General features: G+C 43.4%; 1 protein-coding gene across 1 annotated transcript in view; it reads left to right on the top strand.

Annotated features, from left to right (window-relative positions):
- Positions 1-5,005: 5,005 nt before the first annotated feature.
- The window catches only part of naaladl2 (N-acetylated alpha-linked acidic dipeptidase like 2), a 527,121-nt gene continuing 508,370 nt past the window's right edge, over positions 5,006-23,756 (top strand). Inside the window, exon 1 of the mRNA XM_080185612.1 lies at positions 5,006-5,525. Coding sequence (XP_080041738.1) covers positions 5,008-5,525 — 518 coding nt within the window. The 5' untranslated portion in view covers positions 5,006-5,007. The remainder of the gene's footprint in view (positions 5,526-23,756) is intronic.

The raw sequence follows: 23,756 nt of genomic DNA on the forward strand, positions 1-23,756 counted from the left end.
TTATGGGTAACAAGTCTCAAAGAAGAAAAAGTAGTCTGAATTTCATGATCTCAGGACATACCAGAGACCTCGATAGTATTTTCTGAAGTACACTCACTGTAACAGTCTAGGTCATGTGGCTGATATTTGTTTTGTTGCAGATTGGGCTGCCCTTTAAAAAAGTTGCCCTGATTTCTCCAGAGGCAGTGTTGCCAGTTCCGTTGAACCCTGCCCTGTCAGCGTGAAGGCGTGATCCACGCCAGGGAATTGCTTCCCCACACAGTGCTGCAAAATGTGGTGGGAAAAGCCCGTCATACATCCTGCGAGCTGCAGGCCAGTTGGCTTACCTCAGCCAGCACTCTGTGCAAATGGCAGAAAATTCCATCCATAGTTTACTGTGTATCTTGCATTCCCTGTGGTCACATTGGGCTTCTTTGGAAAGGTGTATTGGATTTAGCTTGGAGAAAGCATCATTAAGACCTTCTATCTCTATAAGCTGTTTAAAAAATTCTTAAGATCAATGATTTAGACAATCTCAGCCAAATGAAATACGCACTTAATTTCTCAATTCTTTCTTGACATCTGTGGAGTAGATTTATAAAAATCAATAAATATTGCATATTACCCAAAATCTTCCAGAAACAGCTCTAATGAAAGGTCACAACTGGAAACGTTAACTCTGTTTCACTCTCCTCAGTTGGTGCTAGGTTTGCTGCGAGTTTCTTTTTTTCTGTCTTTGTCCTCATTCTTCTATTTATTTTGATTTATTATTGTCACCATGTATTAGTATACAGTGAAAAGCACTGTTTCTTGTGCGCTATACAGACAAAGCATACCATTCACAGAGAAGAAATGGAGAGGGTATAGAATGTAGTGTAACAGTCATAGCTAGGGTGTAGTGAAACATCAACTTATATGAGGTAGGTCCATTCAAAAGTCCGATGGCAGCAGGGAAGAATTTGCTCTTGAGTTGGTTGGGATGTGACCTCTGATTTTTGTACATTTTTCCCGACAGAAGAAGGTGGAAGAGAGACTATCCGGGGTGCATGGGGTTCTTAATTATGCTGGCTGCGGAAGTGTAGACGGAGTCAATGGATGGGAGGCTGGTTTTCATGATGGACTGGACTTAGTTCACGACCCTTTGTAGTTTCATGAGGTATTGTTCAGAGCAGGAGCCATACCAAGCTGTGATACATCTAGAAAGAATGCTTTCTATGCTGCATCTGTAAATGTTGGTGAGAGTCATAGCTGACGTCCAAATTTCCTTAGCCTCCTGAGAAAGTAAAGGCATTGGTGGGCTTTCTTAACTATAACATCAGCATGGAGGAACCAGGACAGGTTGTTGGTGATCTGGATACCTAGAAACCTGAAGCTCTCACCTATTTTCATTTCATCCCCATTGATGTAGACAGGGGCATGCCCTCCACTATGCTTTCTGAAGTCGATAACTATCTCCTGTGTTTTACTGATATTTAAGGAGAGATTATTGTCCTCACACCAAGACTTGTGCTGCAGTTCAAGCTTATAAGATGTGTAGATATAGAATGATAAAACTCCTTGAGCCTCAGAAACAATTCAATCTAAACTTGCTGATGATAATTTTTTTTGTCACTTGAATCCTGCAGTTAGATTGTAGTCTGGAACTCCCTCCTTATTACTGATTAATTTATATAAATATATGCAGTATTAGTTTTCAAGGTTAGAAAGTTATCAGGAGCTGTCTGCTGACTCCCTAGATGTTTGCCAAAAGCTATTAATTTTCCATGTGGTATCATGACATAATTTGCATCATTGCATAAGACATTGTATGAGTAAAAATCTATGTTGAATACATTATGGTGCAATAAACTCTTTTGGTGGGCCCGGGTGTAGATGAGAGGTAATGCATATTTACATCAATAATATTATGTTTGTTCCACATCTCAAAATAAAATTTAATATGAAGGAATCAGAAAAGTCATGTAATCATAGAATTCCAACAGTGCAGAAGGAGGCTGTTCAGCCCATTGGACAACAATCCCAACCATTCCCTACCTCTGATAGTCCCCCAACACTAAGGGACAATTTAGCATGGGCAATCACCTAACATCTTTAGACTGTGGAAGGAATTGGAGCATCCAGAGGAGATCTATGCAGGCACGTGGTGGGAAGGGGAATCTTACCAAAAACAATTCTAACTCTAGGATAGGTGCGAAAAAGAGAGATTTGATTTGATTTGATTTATTATTGTCATATGTATTAACATACAGTGAAAAGTATTGTTTCTTGAGTGCTATACAGATAAAACATACCGTTCACAGAGAAGGAAATGAGAGAGTGCAGAATGTAGTGTTACAGTCACAGCTAGGGTGAAGGGAAAGAATAACTTAATGCAAGGTAAGCCCTTTCAAAAGTCTGACGGCAGCAGGGAAGAAACTGTTCTTGAGTCGGTTGGTACATGACGTCAGACTTTTGTATCTTTTTCCCGAAGGAAGAAGGTGGAAGAGAGAATGTCCAGGGTGTGTGGGGTCCTTAATTATGCTGGCTGCTTTGCCAAGGCAGCGGGAAGTGTAGGCAGAATCAATGGATGGGAGGCTGGTTTGCATGATGGACTGGGCTTCATTCACAACCTTCTGTAGTTCCTTGTGGTCTTGGTCAGAGTAGGAGCCATACCAAGCTTTAAAACAACTAGAAAGAATGCTTTCTATGGCGCATCTGTAAAAGTTGGTGAGAGTCTTGGCTAGATGCCAAATTTCTTTAGTCTTCTGAGACAGTGGAGGCATTGGTGGGCTTTCTTAACTATAGTGTTGGCATGGGGGGACCACAACAGGTTGTTGCTTATTCTGGAAACCTAAAATCTCGAAGCTCTCGACCCTTTCTACTTCGTCCCCATTGATGTTTAGAGGGGCATGTTCTCCTTTACGCTTCCTGAAGTCAATGACAATGTCCTTTGTTTTGTTGACATCGAGGGAGAGATTATTGTTGCTGCACCAGTTCATGAGATTCTCTATCTCATTCCTGTACTCTGTCTTATTGTTTGAAATCCAACCCACTACGGTGGTATTGTCAGCAAACTTGAAAATCGAATTGGAGGGGAATTTGCCCACACTGTCATAGGTGTATAAGGAGTATAGTAGGGGGCTGAGAACACAGCCTTGTGGGGCACCAGTGTTGAGGATGATCGTGGAGGAGGTGTTGTTGCCTATCCCTACTCATTGTGGTCTGTGAATTAGGAAGTTCAGGATCCAGTAGCTGAGAGAGGTGCCGAGGCCCAGGGCACGGAGTTTGGAAATGTGTTTCATGGGAATAGTAGTGTTGAAGGCTGAGCCGTAGTCAATAAATAGGAGTCTGACATAGGCGTCCTTGTAATCTAGGTGTTCCAGGGTTGAGTGCAAGGCCAGGGAAATGGCGTCTGCTGTGGACCTGTTGCGGCGGTAGGCAAACTGTAGTGGATCCAGGAGGCTGGAATCGATTTGTGCCATGACTAACCTTTCAAAGCACTTCATAATGATGGATGTCAGAGTCACCGGCATTAAGACACGCTGCTTGGTTTTTTTTTAACGCTACAGCACAAACAGGCCCTTCGGCCCACAAGTTGCGCCGATCACATCTATACCTACCAAGCCATAGAACTATCTGTAACTCCCAATCCCATTAGATCCCATATACTCATCCAGAAGTCTTTTAAAATACCCCAGCGAGTTTGCCTCTACCACCACTGACGGCAGCCAATTCCACTCAATCACCACCCTCTGAGTAAAAAACTTACCTCTAACATCTCCTCTGTACTTGCTTCCCAGCACCTTAAACCTGTGTCCTCTCGTAGCGACCATTTCAGCCCTGGGAAATAGCCTCCGAGAATCCACCCTATCTATTCCTCTCAACATTTTATAGACCTCTATCAGGTCGCCTCTCAACCTTTGTCTCTCCAGGGAGAAGAGCCCTAGCTCCCTCAACCTATCTTCATAAGGCATGCCTCCCAATCCAGCAACATCCTTGTATCTTAGGGACCAGGATGAATGGAGAGTTTCTCACCTGCTTTTTTGGTGAGTTCAAATCCAGAATCTTATGCACTCGGTGCAGGAAAAAAATGGGCTAAACCATTCCTCACCTATACTGGAAGGGTGGGGGTTAAATTGCCAGCCCACTGTAGCAGCAGAGGGTGCCATGGTGCATGTGTAGACCTCTGTGGCTGCACATGCACAATGGCAACCAACAGAGGCCATACAGGTCAGAAAGAGAGATCTGTCAGGCCTCTGCTGCTACAACCAGCCACCACCCCCACCAGCTATTGTCTTTGCCCCTGACCTCCCTGGCAGGCCTCAGTAGTATACCATTCTATCACTGAGGCCATCATGACCTCAGTCCACTTTGAGGCCATCATGACCTCAGTCCACTTTGTGGGGGACCAGCTGTGATTGTCATCAGAGAGAATCTCTTCCAGTGAGCCCATAAAGGCAAGTGAGCTGGGACGATTGTGTCCCAGGCTCGTCAGTTACATGCAAAATCAGATTTCAATAAATTTAAATAATTTATTCAGCCTGATGCCAGAAACGAGCACAAGGCCGACTTCATCAGATATCTGGTGACGGTAAGTTTGTAAGGGAGTGAAATCAGGCACAAACCTGATAACATGGCTCTTGAGCGATCCTAATGGCTCACCCCATCCATCGGTCAGCTGGGAGCAATGGTAAGATTGCTGCTACGGCTTCCTTTGGGGGCTTCAGTTTCCTCCTACAGTTCAAAGATGTGTAGCTTAGATGGATTGGCCATGCTAAATTATCCCGTAATGTGGAAAGTTGCTTGTTTATTGCAAAATTTTAATGGGGAAGGGAATGAACACCTTATTTTCATTGAATCAATTGCTTTGCCAGACAGTCTGGATACCCATTTCAAAATGCTGGCAAATTCTGACTGTATAATGTGAAAATAACTTGCCTTCATGGGACAGATGCCACACCATTACATTGTCTGGAACTTGATCACTGACTTTGCTTAAAGAAAATGCCTTCTTGATTTTGATTTTAATTTCTGACTACAGGAACAGAAATGGCCTATCAGAAAGTGGACCAGAGATTTCGAGTACACCCTCAAGATCAGGACACTGAAGAGCTTCCAGTCACTTCACTGGAGTTAGAGTGGGACATGGAGAAAGAGTTGGAAGAAAGTGGATTTGATGGCTTTGAACCAGACAGTTCGGCTCAGCATCATTTGGGCAACTCGGCTGGAAACACTGATCTTGACTTTGAATTCATGCAACCTTCAGCATCACCCAGAGGAAGATTTGCACGTCTGGAAGAAGAATCTCATTATATGGTGCATTCAAGACCAGGACCAAAGGGCAGCTTTTCTAAAGTGGCAAAACTCTTAGTTGCAGGGCTTATTATATTTATTTGTGGTTTGCTAATAGGTTATTATGGCCGGAAAAGTAGCTCCAAAAATATTTTATCGAATAATGCAACAACATCAACACCATCTGAGTCGTCAACTGCTGAACCTGACGATGGCAATGTCCTCCAGAACATTGTTCAGGCAATTGAAGGCTACAGCATCAAGAACTTTTTCAGGTGAGTGCAATTACGATGCCAAATGCTGTATTTGACATCTTTGCTACCAAAATAGAAGGTTAAATTAATTTTTGTTCGTACAGTTTTCTTAGATTAGCACATTTATTGTTAATAACGTAAGTAAAAGTTGTGTTTCTCTTTGTGAATCAAGAACAGCTTCTTCCCTGCTGCTGTCAGACTTTTGAATGGACCTACCTTGCAATAAGTTGATCTTTCTGTACAACCTAGCTATGACTGTAACACTACATTCTGCACTCTCTCGTTTCCTTCTCTATGAATGGTACGCTTTGTCTGTATAGTGCGCAAGAAACAATATTTTTCACTGTATACTAATACATGTGACAATACTAAATCAAATCAAATTACATTTGAGTCTAAATTTGAGGATTTTTAAAAGATTGAGGTAGTTGTATAGATTATATTTAAGAACAGACGTGTTTAGTTCGTTAATACATTTTCCATTGTGTTATTGGCCGGAATTATCCGGCCATTCACACCCTGCTACCATTGCAAGTGAGGATGGGGAAGTTGGCACTCAGCCAAATCTTCATTCACTGAAGTGGGACCTGAGAATCCCGTTGGCGTGAATGGCCAGAAAATTCCACCCATAGTGTTTTAAATTAAAATCAAAGTATTGTGCAATCATGGGTGGCATGGTAGTACAGTGGTTAGCACTGCTGCCTCACAGTGCCAGGTATTCAGGTTTAATTCCAGCCTCGAGTGACTGTGTGGAGTTTGCACATTCTCCCCGTCTCTCCGTTTCCTGTGGGTTAGATAGATTGGCTGTGCTAAATTGCCCCTTAGTGTTAGGGGGATTAGTAGGGTAAATATATGGGGTTACGGCCTGGGTGGGATTGTTGTCACTGCAAGCTTGATAGGCTAAATGGCCTCCTCCTGCACAGTAGGGATATTCAAAGAATTGCCAGGGATTTTATAATTGATCTGTCACAGTCGTCAGTTAGCAGCAGGTGTAAAGAAAATTATGATTATTTCCTGCGATGACGTGATGTGACCATTACATTTTTTGCTACTTTTAAAGCTGTATTTTTATATGATCTTGGTCGCAAGTTGGATTTAGTTCCCATTGTCCATTGTTTTAAGTAGCTGGTAGTGGTATGTCTTCATGAATAAAGTAGTGTTTGTGGTAATGGTGCTCCCATAATAAACCCTATTATTTTGCCCCAGTAACAGCTAAAAGATCAGATACATATATACAAAGTCAGGATGAAGGAATTAATGATGTTTCTGTGATCTTCTTACTCTTGACCTTCTTGGCAATAGAGGTTGCAGTCCTGGAAGATGCTTAGTGAGTTGCTGCAGTTCATACTGCAGGCAGTAAATACTAAGTAGTCCAGATGCTACAGTGAGAGGACATTGGGTATGTTAGCTATGGTGTCAAACAATTGTAGTGCTCTGTCCTTGATAATATCAAGCATCTTTGAGTGTTGTTGCAGTTAAATCAATCATGGGGTGAGCAGTAAGCATTTAAATACCCCTTCCTCAGCTCTGTAAATGATGGCGAAATTATCGAGGGGGTTAGGCAATGACCTATGTGTACACTTATGTCCTGACCTTGTATACATGTCATCAACGCGGCTAGTTATTGGTGATCCCCAGGATACTAATGTTTTGACACTGGTGGTCTGGAAGATGTTGTTGGAACTGTTTTCTTTGCCTTTGTCTAAAGAGGCATCAAAGCAGAGCTGCTTTACTGGCAAATGACTGTGCATTTAAAAAAAATGTTGTGATTGAACAGCGACAGACTGAAAGCATACTCTGACCTCTGCTCCCTCTTAAATTTTTAATGCTTGAAAACTCAGGTAGGTGTGTCCAGATTCTGTCTCACATTGTGAAAGACAGTTTAATTGCTTGGCAGTCTGGACGATTTCTGAAATTGACTTTGCACTGGAATAATGTTACACTTCATACGAAGGACATGAAACCTTTTCCGTTTTTAAGTTGAGATGCTGCACTCTGACACCCAAGTTGTTATGCAAAGCAGTGGTGGAACTCAGGTTTTGTTCCTGTGATTCTGGATGTTGGAAGAAGTCAGAGTACAATTGCAGAATTTGATTGCACAGAAGGAGGCAGTTCAGCCATAATGCCCTGTGAGCTATCTGAAAGAATTATTCATTTTATCCCATTCCCCTGCATTTTACCTGTATTCTGTTTGAATTTCACTTTTTAAAATATTTATGCGCTTTCCCTTCAAAAACCGCTGTAGATTCTGCTTTCATTGCTGCATCGCAGCAACCCTCTGTTTTTCAAAATTTCTAACCTCTCTCTCTCTCTCTCTCTTTGTTCTTTCCTGGGGATCTTAGATTCATGGCCTTCAGTTACAGGCACACTAACAAGAGGAAATATTTTTTCTTACTTTTCTTTGTTTGAACTTCCCATAGTTTTGAACACTAATTCTGAGACCATCTTTTAAAGTTATTTGTTCCAATAGCAAAACAGTTTCTCACAACAATACCTTCTCATGCCTTGTATCAATTAAACCTCTCCAGTACCTGAATCTTGTCCTTAATGTCTTGCCAAAAGGATGGCATCCATACCTGAGCATAATAATTTAACTACAGCGTATGCATTTTGTTTTTGTATTTGATGCCCTATTTATAAACCTAACATCCTGTATTACAGCTGAACCACACCTCCTCCTCCCCCTGCCCCCAGGCTCTCTGTTCCTCTATCCCTTTTAATATATTACCATTTGGATGTTATCTCCCTACTCATCCTCCCAAAATATGTATTTATTACCTGTCGTATTTTTGTAATGTGTATAAAGGCACTGATCATTCATGAGGGATTGGATAAACACAGTGTAGATTCATTTACTGAGACTAGATATGTGGGAATATTTATTCAGAGGTGGAAACTTCGAAGAACATCAGCAGCAGACATGTCTCTCGTGTGCTCTGCTCTCAGGCAAAAGTGAAATTAAAACTAGATTGCGTGATGCACTCTCTTCTGGTGATGTCATGCTATAAGCCCCTTAAATGCATATTGCAACATTTCCTTACATGAAAATTCATCTGGCATCTATATGCTAAATTAACCTGCCTGGGTTGTCTTGTGGGACTTTATATTTTTTGACACAGTTGACCAAACTTTTTCTGAAAATGCTGTTATTGTGTCTGTCACTCCAGTCTAAATCATTTCCATTCATTTACGGAAAATAAAAATCTTATCCACTGACTTTTAAAAGACACTACTTTTGAAATGCCTCTGGTCCAAAACATACTCATTAACCATCAGTTTCTCTTTTCTGTCTTTTAATGAAGTTCCTGTCCTGTTCCCACACTTCATTAACATGCGCATTCATTGGATCAACAGGCCTTCAATGCAGCAAAATCTTTTGGAAATCCATACATACAATGGTCCATCTCTTTCTTCAGTGCACTCTATTGTTTTTTTCAAAGAATTCTATCAAAATTTGTTCGGCACAACTTTCCTTTTACATGTCCACAATGGTTGTTTTTCTAGGTGACTATTAATTTTGATCTGTAAAATTGCCTTGGGAGATTTAATGCAATTGAATTAGACTGAGTAAATCTCCAGTTAGGTGGTGTCACATTTTTTTTCGCAAAGTACTTGGAAGGAAATTTACCCATTTTTTTTAAAGCATAGTATGATCATGCAATTTGAAAAAAAAACTTTGAGGCAGTGAGTTATCCAAACATCCATCGCTGGCTTTGATGTTGCTTTCACAACAACTGTAAACAGTAACTAATTTACTGGTCTAACTTTGCAGTCGGCACCTGATATCCACCATGTTGGATAGTAGTTGATATCCTCCTAGATTGAAACAGATGAAAACAGAGCACAAAGACAGGAATATGAGCATCTAGTCAGATTTGGAAACAAAATGCTGTGAGATAGCTAGCAAAGACTTGGACTAAGAGATTAGAAATGCTGGAAAACAGAAGTCATCTTGTTTTGTTCGATGGGACTGATGTTGGGAAACCAGGTATAATTTCCATTTCTAATCATTAGATTCCAATAAACTGTACATAGTCCATCAAATAGTCCAATCACACCTCTTGCTGTACCTTACTGTGAAATACAATAACTCATTGATTCATATCAGGCCTCAACTCATCAGAAATTTCCTTGGTCCGCCTTTGAGGGGAGGGGATTCACATAAGTATATGTGTGAAAGACTTGAATGTCCAGTTCATATCAGAATCACAATAAGTAAACTCCAAATTATGTTTTCATACGAGTGGATATGGGCCAATATTGTGACTCAGCTTGCTTAGGAATGCCAAGAACATAATCACGGTGGGACCACGTTTGTAACAGATGTTATCTGCCTTTTTGAACACTGTTGTTGCACAGGCAACCTTTCAGTCCTCTGCCACAACTTCCATATTAAAAGCTGTTTAGAAAATGCTGCATTTGTGGCTTTCAGGTGAGAGCGAAATTGATCTCCAGCTGTGATCGCGAAATGCAAGTCAAATAATCAGCTAAGCCTCACAGATAAATAAAAAACATATAGAGAAGGCACTGTGGAGGGTAAATTGTGTCAATCCATTAGATTTTAAAATACAATAAGGAATGTTTCTGGATCACACTGTTCCACAATGATGAGCTTAAATATGACTGGTAAATTGAGGAATAGTGGTCAGTCTTTTTGGTTAAAAACCGACAAATTAGAGCAAAGGAAATGCACATCTTCATGACAATGTGTAATTTATGGTTGATATTGGAATTCTACTAATATCTTGTCCCATTCTTATTTGCCTAAACTGCAAGTATGCAGCTTCAGGCAGCACTGGTGAGTTATTAATATTCAGTGTGGAATTGGGAAATGTTTTCGCTATCTCTTTTTCTGTGTGAACCTGTACTAATGAACCCTAGGGTGAGTGTTTGTACTGTTCTAACATTGGAATAGCATTATTAATGCTGAGGTGTTTTAAACAAATCAAGGTGTGTGTGTGTGTGGCAGGACTGGGAAATGAGGAAATCGCAATAATTGTCACTAGTTGACAGCATCAAGCATTCCCCATATAGAATATATAGCGATGATCAAATGCAGAAAGCTTCTTTGACTCTGCTCTCATAATGTACCTTAAACTCAACCTCAAATTTGCATCTGTCACTCCATCTATGCATTTTTTGCTCATTCCCACACAAAAATCATCAATAAACTGCTAATTTGGTGTTGAATTTTGCACAGTTGACCCAAATTCATTTCACGTAGATGTCCTGGAAGGAAACTGGTCCATGTGACTTGTTCAGGTGAATTTATTGGCAGATATCGTGGGGAATGGTACCCTTGCCTCTGCAGCCAAAACCACAAATGGACAGGCCGGAAACTGATTATTTTTCAACCTTGCTGACCCCTGTTAATGTAAATATAAAGGAGAAAACAGTGAAGAGCTTTTGAAATAGTAGTTATAGAATGGAATCATAGAATGGTTACGGCAAAGGAGACCATTCGACCCCTGCAACCTCTGCCCGAATCATGTTTTGTACATTTTCATGCTTGAAGCTTCAATCATACCCAATGATGACCTGTTGCAAAGATTGATTGCAGCCCAATGCATTGTTCAGTTGGATGGGTCATGAGGGACATGAAGCAGGATCAGTGGGTTGAATTCATGGGGTTCCATAAAATGAAAGGCAAATTATTATTTTTTTGTAAGCCAAAATGGATTGTGTATCATGATCAAAGGGCTCTTGTGGGCTAATGCTAATGGCTGATGGTGCCAATAAAGGTGTAATTGTGTTGCAGAGAGAGCATTTTACCTCATTTTACCACAGCAAGGGCCATTGTTCGTCCTTTCTCAGCATCCTTTTCTAAAGGCCTTAATCATACCGTTTACAGTCTGGGAAGGGGCACCATGCTGCATTGACTAGTTAATGATAGAATGACTGATGTGGGTGGCAGTGATAGTATAGCCAAGGTCAGGGAACAGTGTCATGAATCACAACTCACCATGAAGTGACCTTCTGATTGTGAAATTGAACATTATAGCAATGCTTTTCCCTGTGCTACTGAAGCCACAAAGTGCTGTGAAGGACATTATCATGAGCTCTGGAATCATCAGGAACGGTTGATTACATCTGGTTTGATGCACGTTTCCAGTTTATGCACAGTAGTGTGTTGTTAGTCTCTTCCTCTTTCTCTTGAGCTTCTGTGTCTAGCCAGAAAACAGTTTGTGCATATTTGAAAGCAGAGAATTAGAAGAAAAGGTTGGACTGAGAGAAGGGATTCTGAGTTGGAGTAGTTACAAAACAAAGAACAACCCAGCACGGGAAACAGGCCCTTCGGCCCAACGAGCCCGCGCCGCCGCATCACCCTACACCTATTCTACCTTGTATGTCTACGAATGGGACCCTACTCAGTCAGATTCAGGGAAGAAATAGTGTCAATTTGGTAAAAACCGATTAGCCTAAGAGCACATCTTTGGGGTGTGGGAGGAAACCGGAGCGGCCGGAGGAAACCCACGCAACCACAGGGAGAATGCGCAAACTCCCACAGACACAGGCCCAAATCCATGTGTCTGCACAGCTAGCAGTGCTAGTCACTGAGCTGTTGCGGCGCCCGTCTACCGGTCCAGGATCAAGCACACACACCGACATGAAGTACTAGGCCACTCCTGGACTTCCAAGAGCAGCCCACGCACGACCCACCGTGTGCATGCCCCTCGCTTGACACGAGGTGGACCTCCACCTGTGGAATAAAGACAAAAATATTAATCATACAGCCTGCCCTTCCGGTGTCTCCCGAGGTTTAACCCTATTTAATAGCCCCTACCATATCCCTCCATTCTCGTTTCACTCATGTGCCTATCTAACTGCATCGTAAACGAGTCCAACGTTCCTGCCTCCACCACCCTACTCGGTAGCGCATTCCAGACCCCCACAACTCTCTGCGTAAAGAACCTTCTTCTCACCTCCAAATTATACCTCTCCCCCCTCACCCTTAAATGATGACCTCTCGTGTTCGTACCCAGCCTAGGAAGCAGTCTCTCACTATTAACTCTATCTATTCCCTTCAGTATCTTATATACTTCTATCATGTCCCCTCTCAATCTCCGTCTTTCCAAGGAGAATAGCCCCAGTTTCTTCAATCTCTCCTCGTAACCCAGTCCCCCCATGCCAGGCAACATCCTGGTAAACCTCCTCCGCACCCTTTCCAGAGACTCCACGTCCTTCCGGTAGTAAGGTGACCAGAACTGGATGCAGTACTCCAAATGCGGTCTAACCAACGTTCTGTACAACTGAAGCATTAGACGGCAGCTTTTATACTCTATGCCCCTTCCTATAAAGGCTAACATCCCATAAGCCTTCCTAACAACCTTCTCCACTTGTGACGCAACCTTCATGGATTTGTGAACCTGCACTCCCAGGTCCCTCTGTACGTCTATACTCCTAATCGGCCTACCTTTTATCACATAGCTCCTCTCTGCATTATTCCGTCCAAAATGCATCACCTCGCATTTGTCAGGATTAAATGCCATCTGCCACCTATCTGCCCACTGCACCAACCTATCTATATCCTGTTGTATCACCTGACAATCCAGTTCCGTACCCGCCAACCCTGCCATCTTGGTGTCATCAGCAAACTTGCTGATCACACCACCTACGCCCTCTTCCAAGTCATTTATATAGACTACAAAGAGGAGAGGTCCCAGTACTGAGCCCTGCGGCACACCACTGGTCACTGGCCTCCAGCCCGACAAGGTCCCCTCCACAACTACCCTCTGTCTCCTATTTCCCAGCCAGTTCTCAATCCACCTAGCTACCTGGCCTCGTATGCCATGCGCCTTAACCTTTTCTACCAGCCTACCGTGAGGGACTTTGTCAAACGCCTTACTGAAATCCATATAGATGACATCAACGGCTCTCCCATCGTCAACCGTTTTTGTCACCTCCTCAAAGAATTCCACCAGATTCGTAAGGCAAGACCTCCCTCTAACAAAGCCATGTTGCGTATCCCTAATCAGATCGCAACGCTCCAAATGCTCATACATCCTACCCCTAAGTATTTTTTCCATTAACTTCCCTACCACCGACGTCAAACTCACCGGCCTATAATTCCCAGGGTTATCCCTACTACCTTTTTTGAACAACGGGACCACATTTGCTTCCCTCCAGTCCTCTGGGACCTCACCTGTGTCCAAAGAAGAGACAAAGATGTGCGTCAGAGGCCCAGCAATTTCATCTTTCGCCTCCCTAAGCAGCCTGGGATAAATACCATCAGGCCCCGGAGCTTTATCTGTCCTTACGCTACCTAAAAGCCCTAGCACTTCCTCCCTCGTAATAACTATATCCTGCAACTGAACCTCTGCTCCCTCCAAGAGACCGCACGATTCCGAACCCCTCTCCTTTGTGAATACCGACGCAAAGTATTCATTCAGGAGCTCCCCCATTCCCTCCGACTCAATACACAACTCTCCACTCTTGTCCCTAAGAGGATCAATTTTCCCTCTAACTACTCTCTTGCCTCTAATATAGGAATAAAATGCCTTTGGATTTTCCTTAATCCTACCAGCCAAAGCCATCTCATGCCCTCTCTTCGCCCTTCTAATTCCCCTTTTTAGCTCTCTCCTACTCTCTCTATATTCCTCCAGCGCACTCTCCGTACCCATTTGTTTTGACCTAACATACGCCTCCCTCTTCTTCCTGACCAAGTCTTCAATATCCCCGGTAATCCACGGCTCTCTAATCCTACCTTTCCCATCCTTTCGCTTAACCGGAACATACCTCCCCTGCAACCATTTCATTTTGTCCCTAAAAGCCTCCCACTTGCCAACCGTGGACTTGCCAGCTAACAGTCCCTCCCAATCAGTTTGCTGCAGCTCCCTCCTAATCCTGCCATAGCTCGCCTTTCCCCAGTTCAGCACACTCCCGTTCGGACGGCACTCGTCCCTTTCCATTTTTATCCTAAAGTAGACGGACTTGTGGTCACTGTTCGCCACATGTTCGCCTACCTCTACCTCACCCACCTGCCCCGGCTCGTTTCCCATCACGAAATCCAGTATAGCCCCTCCCCTAGTCGGGCTAGTTACATACTGTTCTAGCGACCCTTCCATAACACATCTCACAAACTCCTCTCCCTCCGTACCCCCAGCTCTAGGCCCCCTCCAATTCACTCCGGGAAAATTAAAATCACCCACTACAACCACTCTATTCTTCCTGCACCTGTCCAAAATGCCCCTGCAAATGCCTTCCTCCACTGACTTTGGGCTGTTGGGTGGCCTATAGTACACCCCTAGCAATGTGATCTCTCCCTTTTTATTCCTCAACTCCACCCACAGCGACTCAATCAAACTGATGAGAAGGCAGAGGAAGGTTTGAGTACTGCCTGCTTCAACAAACCGGGCACAGATGAATTGTGAATCATAACATCCATGTCCAGAAATGGGTCAAAGCAATTTTCAGTCCAGTGCATTGAATGAAATTCAGTTTGATTCACATCTGATTAGCGTATTGCAATGTACACTTAGGAGAGTCAATTTTAAATCAGCCCACCCAGCAGGACTGTGATGGGCTGTTAAAATTGACCAGTTTGACTTACCACTCACAGTAATCAGCCTAGCCATCATTTTACTTATGGAGGTGCCTGAGCCAAAAGCAGGCAGGTGCTACCTGAACGCATTGAGGCATGATGTAACTGGGTTTGCAGTGAGATTGCAACTGGGTAGGTGAGAAGTCCCACCCACTGTTCAACCTGAGTAAAACATTGCAGGATTGTTTTCAGGATTAATAGCTTCACTGGAAAGGTAATTTGCAAACAGTGGTAATAGATAATGAGAAAAAACAAATCTGATGTTCAGTGATAAAATAAAAACTGAATGATTGAAAAACTTGGCAAGTTTGGCAGCACCTGTGAAGGGAGAAACAGAGTGAATATGTCAAGTGCAGGGGCCTTGACTATTTGCAGTCCACATCAATGATTTGAATGAAGAGGCCAAATGTTTGCATGCTAAATTTACCAATGCTGCCAAGATAGATAAGGAATTAGGAATATAGAAACATAGAAGATAGAAGCAAGAGTAGGCATTTGGCACTTTTAGCCCACTCCAACATTCATTATGATCATGGCTGATCTTCCAATTTAATAGCCTGGTCTGCTTTCCCCAGATATCCTTTGATTCCTTTTACCCCAAGAGTTATACCTAATTCCTTCTTGAAAATTCATAACGTTTTGACCTCAACTGCTTTCTGTGGTAGCAAATTCCACAGGCTTACCACCCTCTGGGTGAAGAAATGTCTCCTCATCTCAGTCCTAAAAGGTTTACCCCTTATCGTTGTACTATGAGCCCCAGTTCCTGACTCTCCCCATCATTGGGAACATCCTTCCTGCATCTACCCTGGCTAATCCTTTAGAATTTTATATGTTTGTATTAGATTCTCCCTCATTCTTCTAAACGCCAGCGAATATAATCCGAACCGATTCAGTCTCTCTTCGTTACTTCATACGTCAGTCCTGTCATCCCAGGAATCCGGCTGATAAACCTTAAGTTCACTCCCTCTATAACAAGAACATCCTTCCTCAGATAAAGAGACACAAAATACACACTATTCCAGGTGCGGCTGCACCAGGGCCCTGTGTAATTGCAGCAAGATATCCCTGTTCCTGTTTTCAAATCCTCTCACTATGAAGGCCAACATATCATTTGCCTCCTTTATCACATGCTGGACCTGCATGCTTATGTTCTTCGACTGGTGTACATGGACACCTAAGTCTCGTTGCACATTATCCTCTGTCAATTTGTAGTGATTCAGATAATAATCTGTCTTTCTGTTTTTGCTACTCAAGTGCATAACCTCCCATTTATCCACATTATACTGCATCTGCCATGCATTAGCTGAACTTGTCCAAATCACATTGAGGTATCTCTGCATACTCCTCACAGCTCATCCGCCCACCCAGCTTTGTGTCATCTGCAATTTGGAGATATAAATATAGTTCCCTCACCTGAATCATTTGATGTAAACGTACATAGCTGGGTTCCTAACACTGATCCCACTAGTCACTGTCTGTCATTCTGAAAAAGACCTGTTTATTCCTACTTTTTGTTTCCTATCTGCAAACCAGTTTTCTAGCCCATCTCAAAACACTACTCCAATCCCATGCACTTTAATCTTATACACTAATCTCTTGTATGGATAGTCCAAATAAACTGCTTGTCAACTCTCCTAGCCACATCCTCAAAGAATTCAAGTGGATTGGTCCAGCATGATTTCCCTTTCGTTAATCCATACCGAACCTATCTGATCCTGCCACTTTTTTCCAAGTACTCTGCTATAAAATCCTTGATAATGGACGTTTCCCCACTATCGACGTCAGGCTGACTGGTCTATAGTTACCTGTTTTCTCTCTACCTGCCTTTTTAAATAGTGGGTTTACATTGGCTATCCTCCAATCTGTAAGAACTGATTCAAAGTTTGTAGAATCTTGGAAGATGATGAAAAATGCATCTAGTATTTCTTGGGCCACTTCCTTCTTTAAGTACTCTGGGATGTAGATGATCAAGCCCTGAGGATTTATCAGCTGACAATCCCACCAATTTCCTCAACACCATTTTTCCACTAACACTGATTTCCTTCAGTGTCTCCATCTCACACCCTGTGTTTGCCAACCTTTCTGGTATGTTATTTGTGTCCACCTTTGTGAAGACTGATCCAATGTATGCTTTCAATTGGTCAACCATTTCTTTGTCCCCCATTATAAATCCCCCTCTTTCTGACTGTGAGCGACTGACATTTGTCTTCACCTATCTTTCTCTTCACATTAAGTTAACAAGAGAAGGTGGAGAGCCTACAAAGGGATATAGACAGGTTAAGTGAATAGATGGAAGTCTGGCATATGAAGGATAAATGGGAAAAAACGAACTTGTCCACTTTGGCAGGAAAAATAGAAAAGCAGTATAACTATTTAAATGGAGAGAGCCTTAACCTAGTAAGTTGGTAAAGAAGGCAAATGATATGTTGGCCTTCATTGTGAGAGGTTTTGAGTACAGGAGCAGGGATGTGTTTTTGCAATTATACATGGCCATAGTGAGGCATACCTAGAGTACTGTGTGCAGTTTTGGTCTCCTTTTCTGAGGAAGGATGTTCTTGCTCTTGAGGGAGAGCAGCAAAGGTTTACCAGGCTGTTTCTGGGAATGACGGGACTGATGTATAAGGAAAAATTGATTCAGTTAGGATTGTTTTCGTTGGAGTTCGGGTGGATGAGGGGGAATCTCATAGAGACTTATAAAATTCTAAGAGGACTAGACAAACAAGATGCAGGAAGAGTGTTCCCGATGTGTGTCCAGAACCAGGAGTCATAATCTGAGGACTCGGGGTCGACCATTTAGGACGGAGGTGAGGAGACATTTCTTCACCCAAAGAGTAGTGAGCCTGTGGAATTCATTACAACAGGAAGTAGTTGATGCCAAAACATTGAATGTATTTAAGAGGCGGTTAGATAAAGCACTTGGGGGCAAATGGGATCAAAGGTTAGTGGGAGAAAGCAGGATTAGGCTATTGACTTGGGCGATCAGCCACGTTCGTGATGAATGGCAGAACAGGCTTAAAGGGCCACATGGCCTCCTCCTGCTCCTATCTTCTATGTTGCAGAACTTGGTGGTTCAGATGGACCTGTGTATCCTGGTATGCGATCATTAAAATTTAGTCTGCAGGTACAGCGCGTGATTAGGAAGGCAAATGGAATATTGGTGTTTATTGCTAGGGACATGGAATACAAAAGCAAAGAAGTTTTACTGCAGTTGTACAGGGCTTTAGTGAGACCACATCTGAATACAGTGTACAGTTTTGGTCTCCTTACTTGGAAAGAAAAATTGCATTCAGAGTAGTTCAGAGAAAGTTCACTCTGCTCATTCCTTTTTTTTATTGATTCATGGGACATGGGTGTTGCTGGCTGGCCAGCATTTACTGCCTTGTTGCCCTTGAGAAGATGGTGGTGAGCTGCTTTTTTGAATCACTGCAGTCCACACTTTGTGGATTGGCCCCCAGTGCCATTAGGGAGGAAATTCCAGGATTTTGATCCAGCGACTGCGAAGGAACAGCAATATATTTCCAAGTCAAGGCAGTGAGTGGCTTGGAGGGGAACTTGCAAGTGGTGGTGTTCCCATTTATTTGCTGCCATTGTCCTTCTAGATGGAAGTAGTTGTGAGTTTGGAAGGTGCTGTACATACTGCTGCTACTGAGTGCTGATGGTGGAGGGAGTGGGTGTTTGTGGATGTGATGCTAATCAAGCGGGCTGCTTTGTCCTGGATGATGTCAAAGCTTCTTGAGTATTTAACCCATCCAGACAAGTGGGGAGTATTTCATCACATGCCTGACTTGTGCCCTGTAGATGGTGGATAGCTTTGGGAAGTCAGGAGGTGAGTTACTCGTTGCAGTATTCCTAGCCTCTGACTTGCTCTTGCAGCCACTGTGTTTATGTGGTGAGTTCAGTTGGCTTTCTGGTCAATGATAACCCCAAGGATGTTGACTGTGGGGGATTCAGTGATGGTAACATCATTCCTGGGACAAAGAGCTTCTCTTCCAAAGAAAGGTTGAACAAATTGGGCCTACAACCATTGGAGTTTGGAAGAATGAGAGGTGATCTTATTATAAAATCCTCAGGGGATTTGATAGGTTTGATGCCAAGAGGATGTCTCCACTTGTGGGAGAGACTAGAACCAGGGACACAGTTTAAAAATAAGTGGTCTGTCATTTAAAATGGAGATCAGGAGAAATTGTTTCTCTCAGAGGATCATTATTATGCAGCACGCTCTTCCCCAGAAAGCAGTGGGGGTCATTGAATTTATTCATTGCAGAACTGGACAGATTTTTGACAAGAAAGGGAGTCGAGTGTTATAGGGGCAGACAGCGGACATGAAACCACAACCAGATCAACAATGACCTTATTGCATCGTGGACAAGGCTGGAAGGGATGAATGATGCACTGCTGCCCCTATATTCTGCTCTTCTTCAGCCCTGAAGTGTCATTTGACTTGAAATGTTGGCTGTACATTCCAGTCGGATTCTCTAGTTCTGCCAGCAGTGGACTCCCGCCCACAGGTTTCTGAATGGGAATCCCAATGATAGCGGCAGGACTAGAGAATCCTACCGCTAGTAAACATCATGCCACCTCCCGCTGGCGGGAAACACGTGGCTGGGAAGCTGGAGGATCTCGTCCGTTATCTCTGTTTCCCTCTCCACAGATGCTGACAGACCTCCTGGTCTTTTCCAGTACTTTGTTTTTGAGTTTGGAGATTGCTTGTTTCTACTTTTCTTTTTATCATAACCTGATCAATACAGCGTGGCATTGAATGGAGGAATAGTTGCAAGAGTGGCAGCAACAGCCACAACAGTCAAGAGGAGCATCAGGTGAGCATGTCAGATGACAGATGAGGGGAAGTGCTTTCCCAATCTTTAGGGTCTATGAGCATGAGTTACTTTCATTAATGTGACTGAGGGTCATTGGATTAGGAGTGTGTGATTTACCTGTCAGGCTGCTGCAGATACAACCAGTCTTTCTTTTATTTATTGATAAGGTGTGACCATCACTTGCAAGGCCAACATTTATTGCTCATTTCGAATTATCTCTTGGCAAGAACAAAGGAATAGCAAAAGTGCTGCGTATGAAAATTTGTCAGTGCAGCAATTTGGAAGGTACAGTACATTGTGTTCAGGAGCAGTAAGTGGCAAAGAGACAGAAGTGAGTGGTGAAATCATGAAAGGTTGAGGTTGGTCAGGGTGAGGCCGGTTAGGGTGAGGTTGTTCACAGTGAGGCCATTCAGATTGGACCCAAAAGTAACAAACCTGCCCCACTAGTATCATCCTATACATTTGTACTTGGAAATTGAAGGAATTTATTACCGTACAGTGCTGTAGCCTCACGTTTCAGACAACTCTCACATAGAGATGGCTGTGTTATTGGCTGTAAACTAAGCACTGCCTTTAGATGTGACTTCCTGGATCCTTTCAAGCCAGATCAAATGTTTACCACACAGATCAGACAACTTCCGCCTTTTCATTTCTTTACAGATCTTTGTGATCAGTAAAAGACACATATGACAGGACAGGCCAGCAAGAAGAGTGTGCTTTGGTCAGAATATAACTAAGAGTTATAGGGATAGACACCCAGCCAACTGGTCACCTAAAATGCCAGAACATGCTGTAATAGATGACACATTCATTTAAGTACCTGAAACATCTGTTGCACAACATTCATCTCCCACATATACCCATGCCAAATAAACTATCACAAGAAATACTTACAGCTTTTCATCAGTATTCCTGAATACAGGATCTGTTCTGTGTGATTATATTTATCTACCCACACTCAATACATTGTAGTTTAAAATGTGTCAAATTTTATTGAGCTTAGCCGTGGGTGGCGCAATACTTAGTACTCAGTATTTCTGCTTTGTTGTACTCTAAGGTGCGTGTCTTCTACTTCCTAACCATGTGCTTCTTCCAGTTAGATGGAAGAAATGATGTGCATGGCAGCTGCATTCAAGTCTCCCCCTCCAGGGATGAAGCTATTCCTTCAGCTACTTGTATTGAAGCAATTGAGAATTGACAATGGTAGACAATTAAGAATGGAGGGTGGGCCTCCTACTCTGCGAGGCCCATCAGAGGGCTGGCAGCTCAAGCCCCTGAGAGAGCCTAGCCACTGCCAAGGCAACAAGGGAAATGCCAGGGCACCTCTATTTTGAGGTATCGTCGCAGGGGTGGCAGGGAGTTGTTGCTGGGGCTTGCATTCCAGGTTGCTAAGGGGAACATGGGGTGATAGTACAACTTCCAAGGGGGAAGTGCCGGGAGGTTAGAAAATGGCAAATGTGAGATCCCTTGTTCAATAAAGGGACAACCCTAGTAACTACAGACTGGTGGTTTAACATCAGTGATGAGTAAGACTTTAGAAATAATACTCAGGGCAGAGGGAGAAAAAGATGAAAAAAAGGAAGCCATTCAGCCCACTGAGCCTGCACCAACAATAATCCCACTCAAGCCTTATCCCTGTAACCCCATGTATCTACCCCGCTAATCTCCCTGACACTAATGGGAAATTTAGAACGGCTAGCCAACCTAATCTGCATATCTTTGGACTTGTGGAGATTTGAGTTTATTCAGCAGACCCAACATGGATTTGTAAAAAGCTGATTGTGTTTGACTATACTCGTTGGATTTTTTGATGAAGTAATAGAGAATGTTGATGAAGGAAATGTAGTGACTGTTGTCCATATGGATTTCCAGAACGCATTACGAAAGTATAACTTAAAAGGCTGGTTAGAAAAATTGAGACTAATGGAATTGAAGGGTAATGTCAGTTTGGATTAAAAATATGGCTTAAGGATAGAAAACAATGAGTCATCATAAATGATTGTTTTTCAGACTGGCCGATGGTTGACAGCCTCCCAAGGGTCAGCTAGGACCATGGCTATTTTGATATGTATAACTGACTTGGATAATAAATGGAATGCAGAGTAAAATTTCAAAATTTGTTCTAAATACCAGACTTGGAAATGTGGTAAATGGTGAGTTTCCAGTTGACTGCAACAGGACATAAGCCAGCAGAGTGGACAGAAGTTCACCTACCTTGCATCATAAAGCGCTCATGGGAATCAGTGCCAGCCTCCGCAGACAGCACCACATCACTTTCAGTAGTGAACTGTCACAGGCAAGCCTCTACTCACCAGATCAGCATTAAAGTAAGGGTGGCTTTTCACTGCAGTAACCCCTTGTTCACCTTGTGGAAATTCCCCAGAGTCATAACAAACTCCAGAGCAATTGGATCACTGGACAAGCTCGAGAAGCCTGTTGGCACTGGATGGTTCACTGAGGAGAAGCCTGAGGCCCTCCTCTCCATGAATTGGTGCCTTTGAGATTGGAAGGGCATCCATGGGCATTGGCTGTAAAAGTAATGTCTCCTTCAAGGGCTTCTCTGTGGGATCACTTCACACCTCTCTATAAAATTCCATCTGCCACTTGTACCTTTGTAAAACACGTTGTTTGAACTGTACGTCAGCATGGCTGAATGATCCAGTGCAGGTGGAGGATGTTTTCCGGTGGGGAGTTTTTACAATGAGATACAAATATATTGAAATAGGATTTCTGACGTTCCACAGCAAGAAACACCACCCACCATTCACAGCTGCATTTCTTAATTCTGTGTCCCCCAGTTATTGTAGCTTCAGTAATGGGAACAGCATTTCTATGTCTACCTTATCAGTCATGATCCTGTAAATCCCTGTTAGATCTTCCCTCAATCTCCTTTGCAAGTCTCCTCCAATGAGGAGGACCTTGAAGAGGATGCGAATGATGAGTTTGAGGCTGCAGACTTAGAAGACACAGCGTGGGCCGGACAGAAAATATAGGCCTGAACTGCTCAATTTCTGTTCAGAAGACAAACCCCTTTGGTGTGATCTTACCTGCTCATCACGGCAGTTGATTAGTGTATCGAACTGGTAAGATCACAAGAGAGGCGAAAAACTGGATTTACACCCGGCTTCTCACTTCTTGCAATAATACTGGTACTGTGAAGCCAGCACATGGGAAGGGTGCAAGGCTAAGCCCAGGGTGGAACTGTGGAGCAGAGACCATTTAGCAGCACCCCCCCCGCTCCCCCCCCCCGCCCCCCCCACGGTGGTTGGGGGCAAAGGGGAGGCAGACAGGGCGGGTATACACATTTGGCCCTGACAGCCAGCAGGTTCCACGAGGAAGATGATGAGTAGCAGCGAGTAGTCTTTTGGGACAAGTGCCCTCCATCGTGAGCCAGCAGGAACACCAGTGGCACTATTCCTCTCTTTTGAACCATACTCTTCAATATCGCTGCCATGGTGTTGTCTAATTGCAGAGTATGCAGTTCCTGCTGCCTCTCCCTAGGCCCCATCCCTTCAGGGCCTGTCTCCTCCCTGGTGCCTGGTGGGCAGTGCTAGGTTGCCCAGTGGGCCATGCCATGTTGGCAATGTCAGGGTCCCAGGCTAGCAGTGCCAGGCTGTTAATGAGCAAGGGGCTCTGCCTCCCCTTTGCCCCCAACCACTGTGGGTGGGGGGGGGGGGTGCTAAATGGTCTCTGCTCCACAGTTCCACCCTGGGCTTAGCCTTACACCCTTCCCATGTGCTGGCTTCACAGTACCAGTATTATTGCAAGAAGTGAGAAGCCGGGTGTAAATCCAGTTTTTCGCCTCTCTTGTGATCTTACCAGTTCGCTACACTAATCAACTGCTGTGATGAACAGGTAAGATCACACCAAAGGGGTTTGTCTTCTGAACAGAAA

The sequence above is a fragment of the Carcharhinus amblyrhynchos genome, chromosome 3 (genome assembly GCF_965287045.1).
Source record: "Carcharhinus amblyrhynchos chromosome 3, sCarAmb.v2.hapA, whole genome shotgun sequence".
NCBI classification, from domain to species: domain Eukaryota; kingdom Metazoa; phylum Chordata; class Chondrichthyes; order Carcharhiniformes; family Carcharhinidae; genus Carcharhinus; species Carcharhinus amblyrhynchos.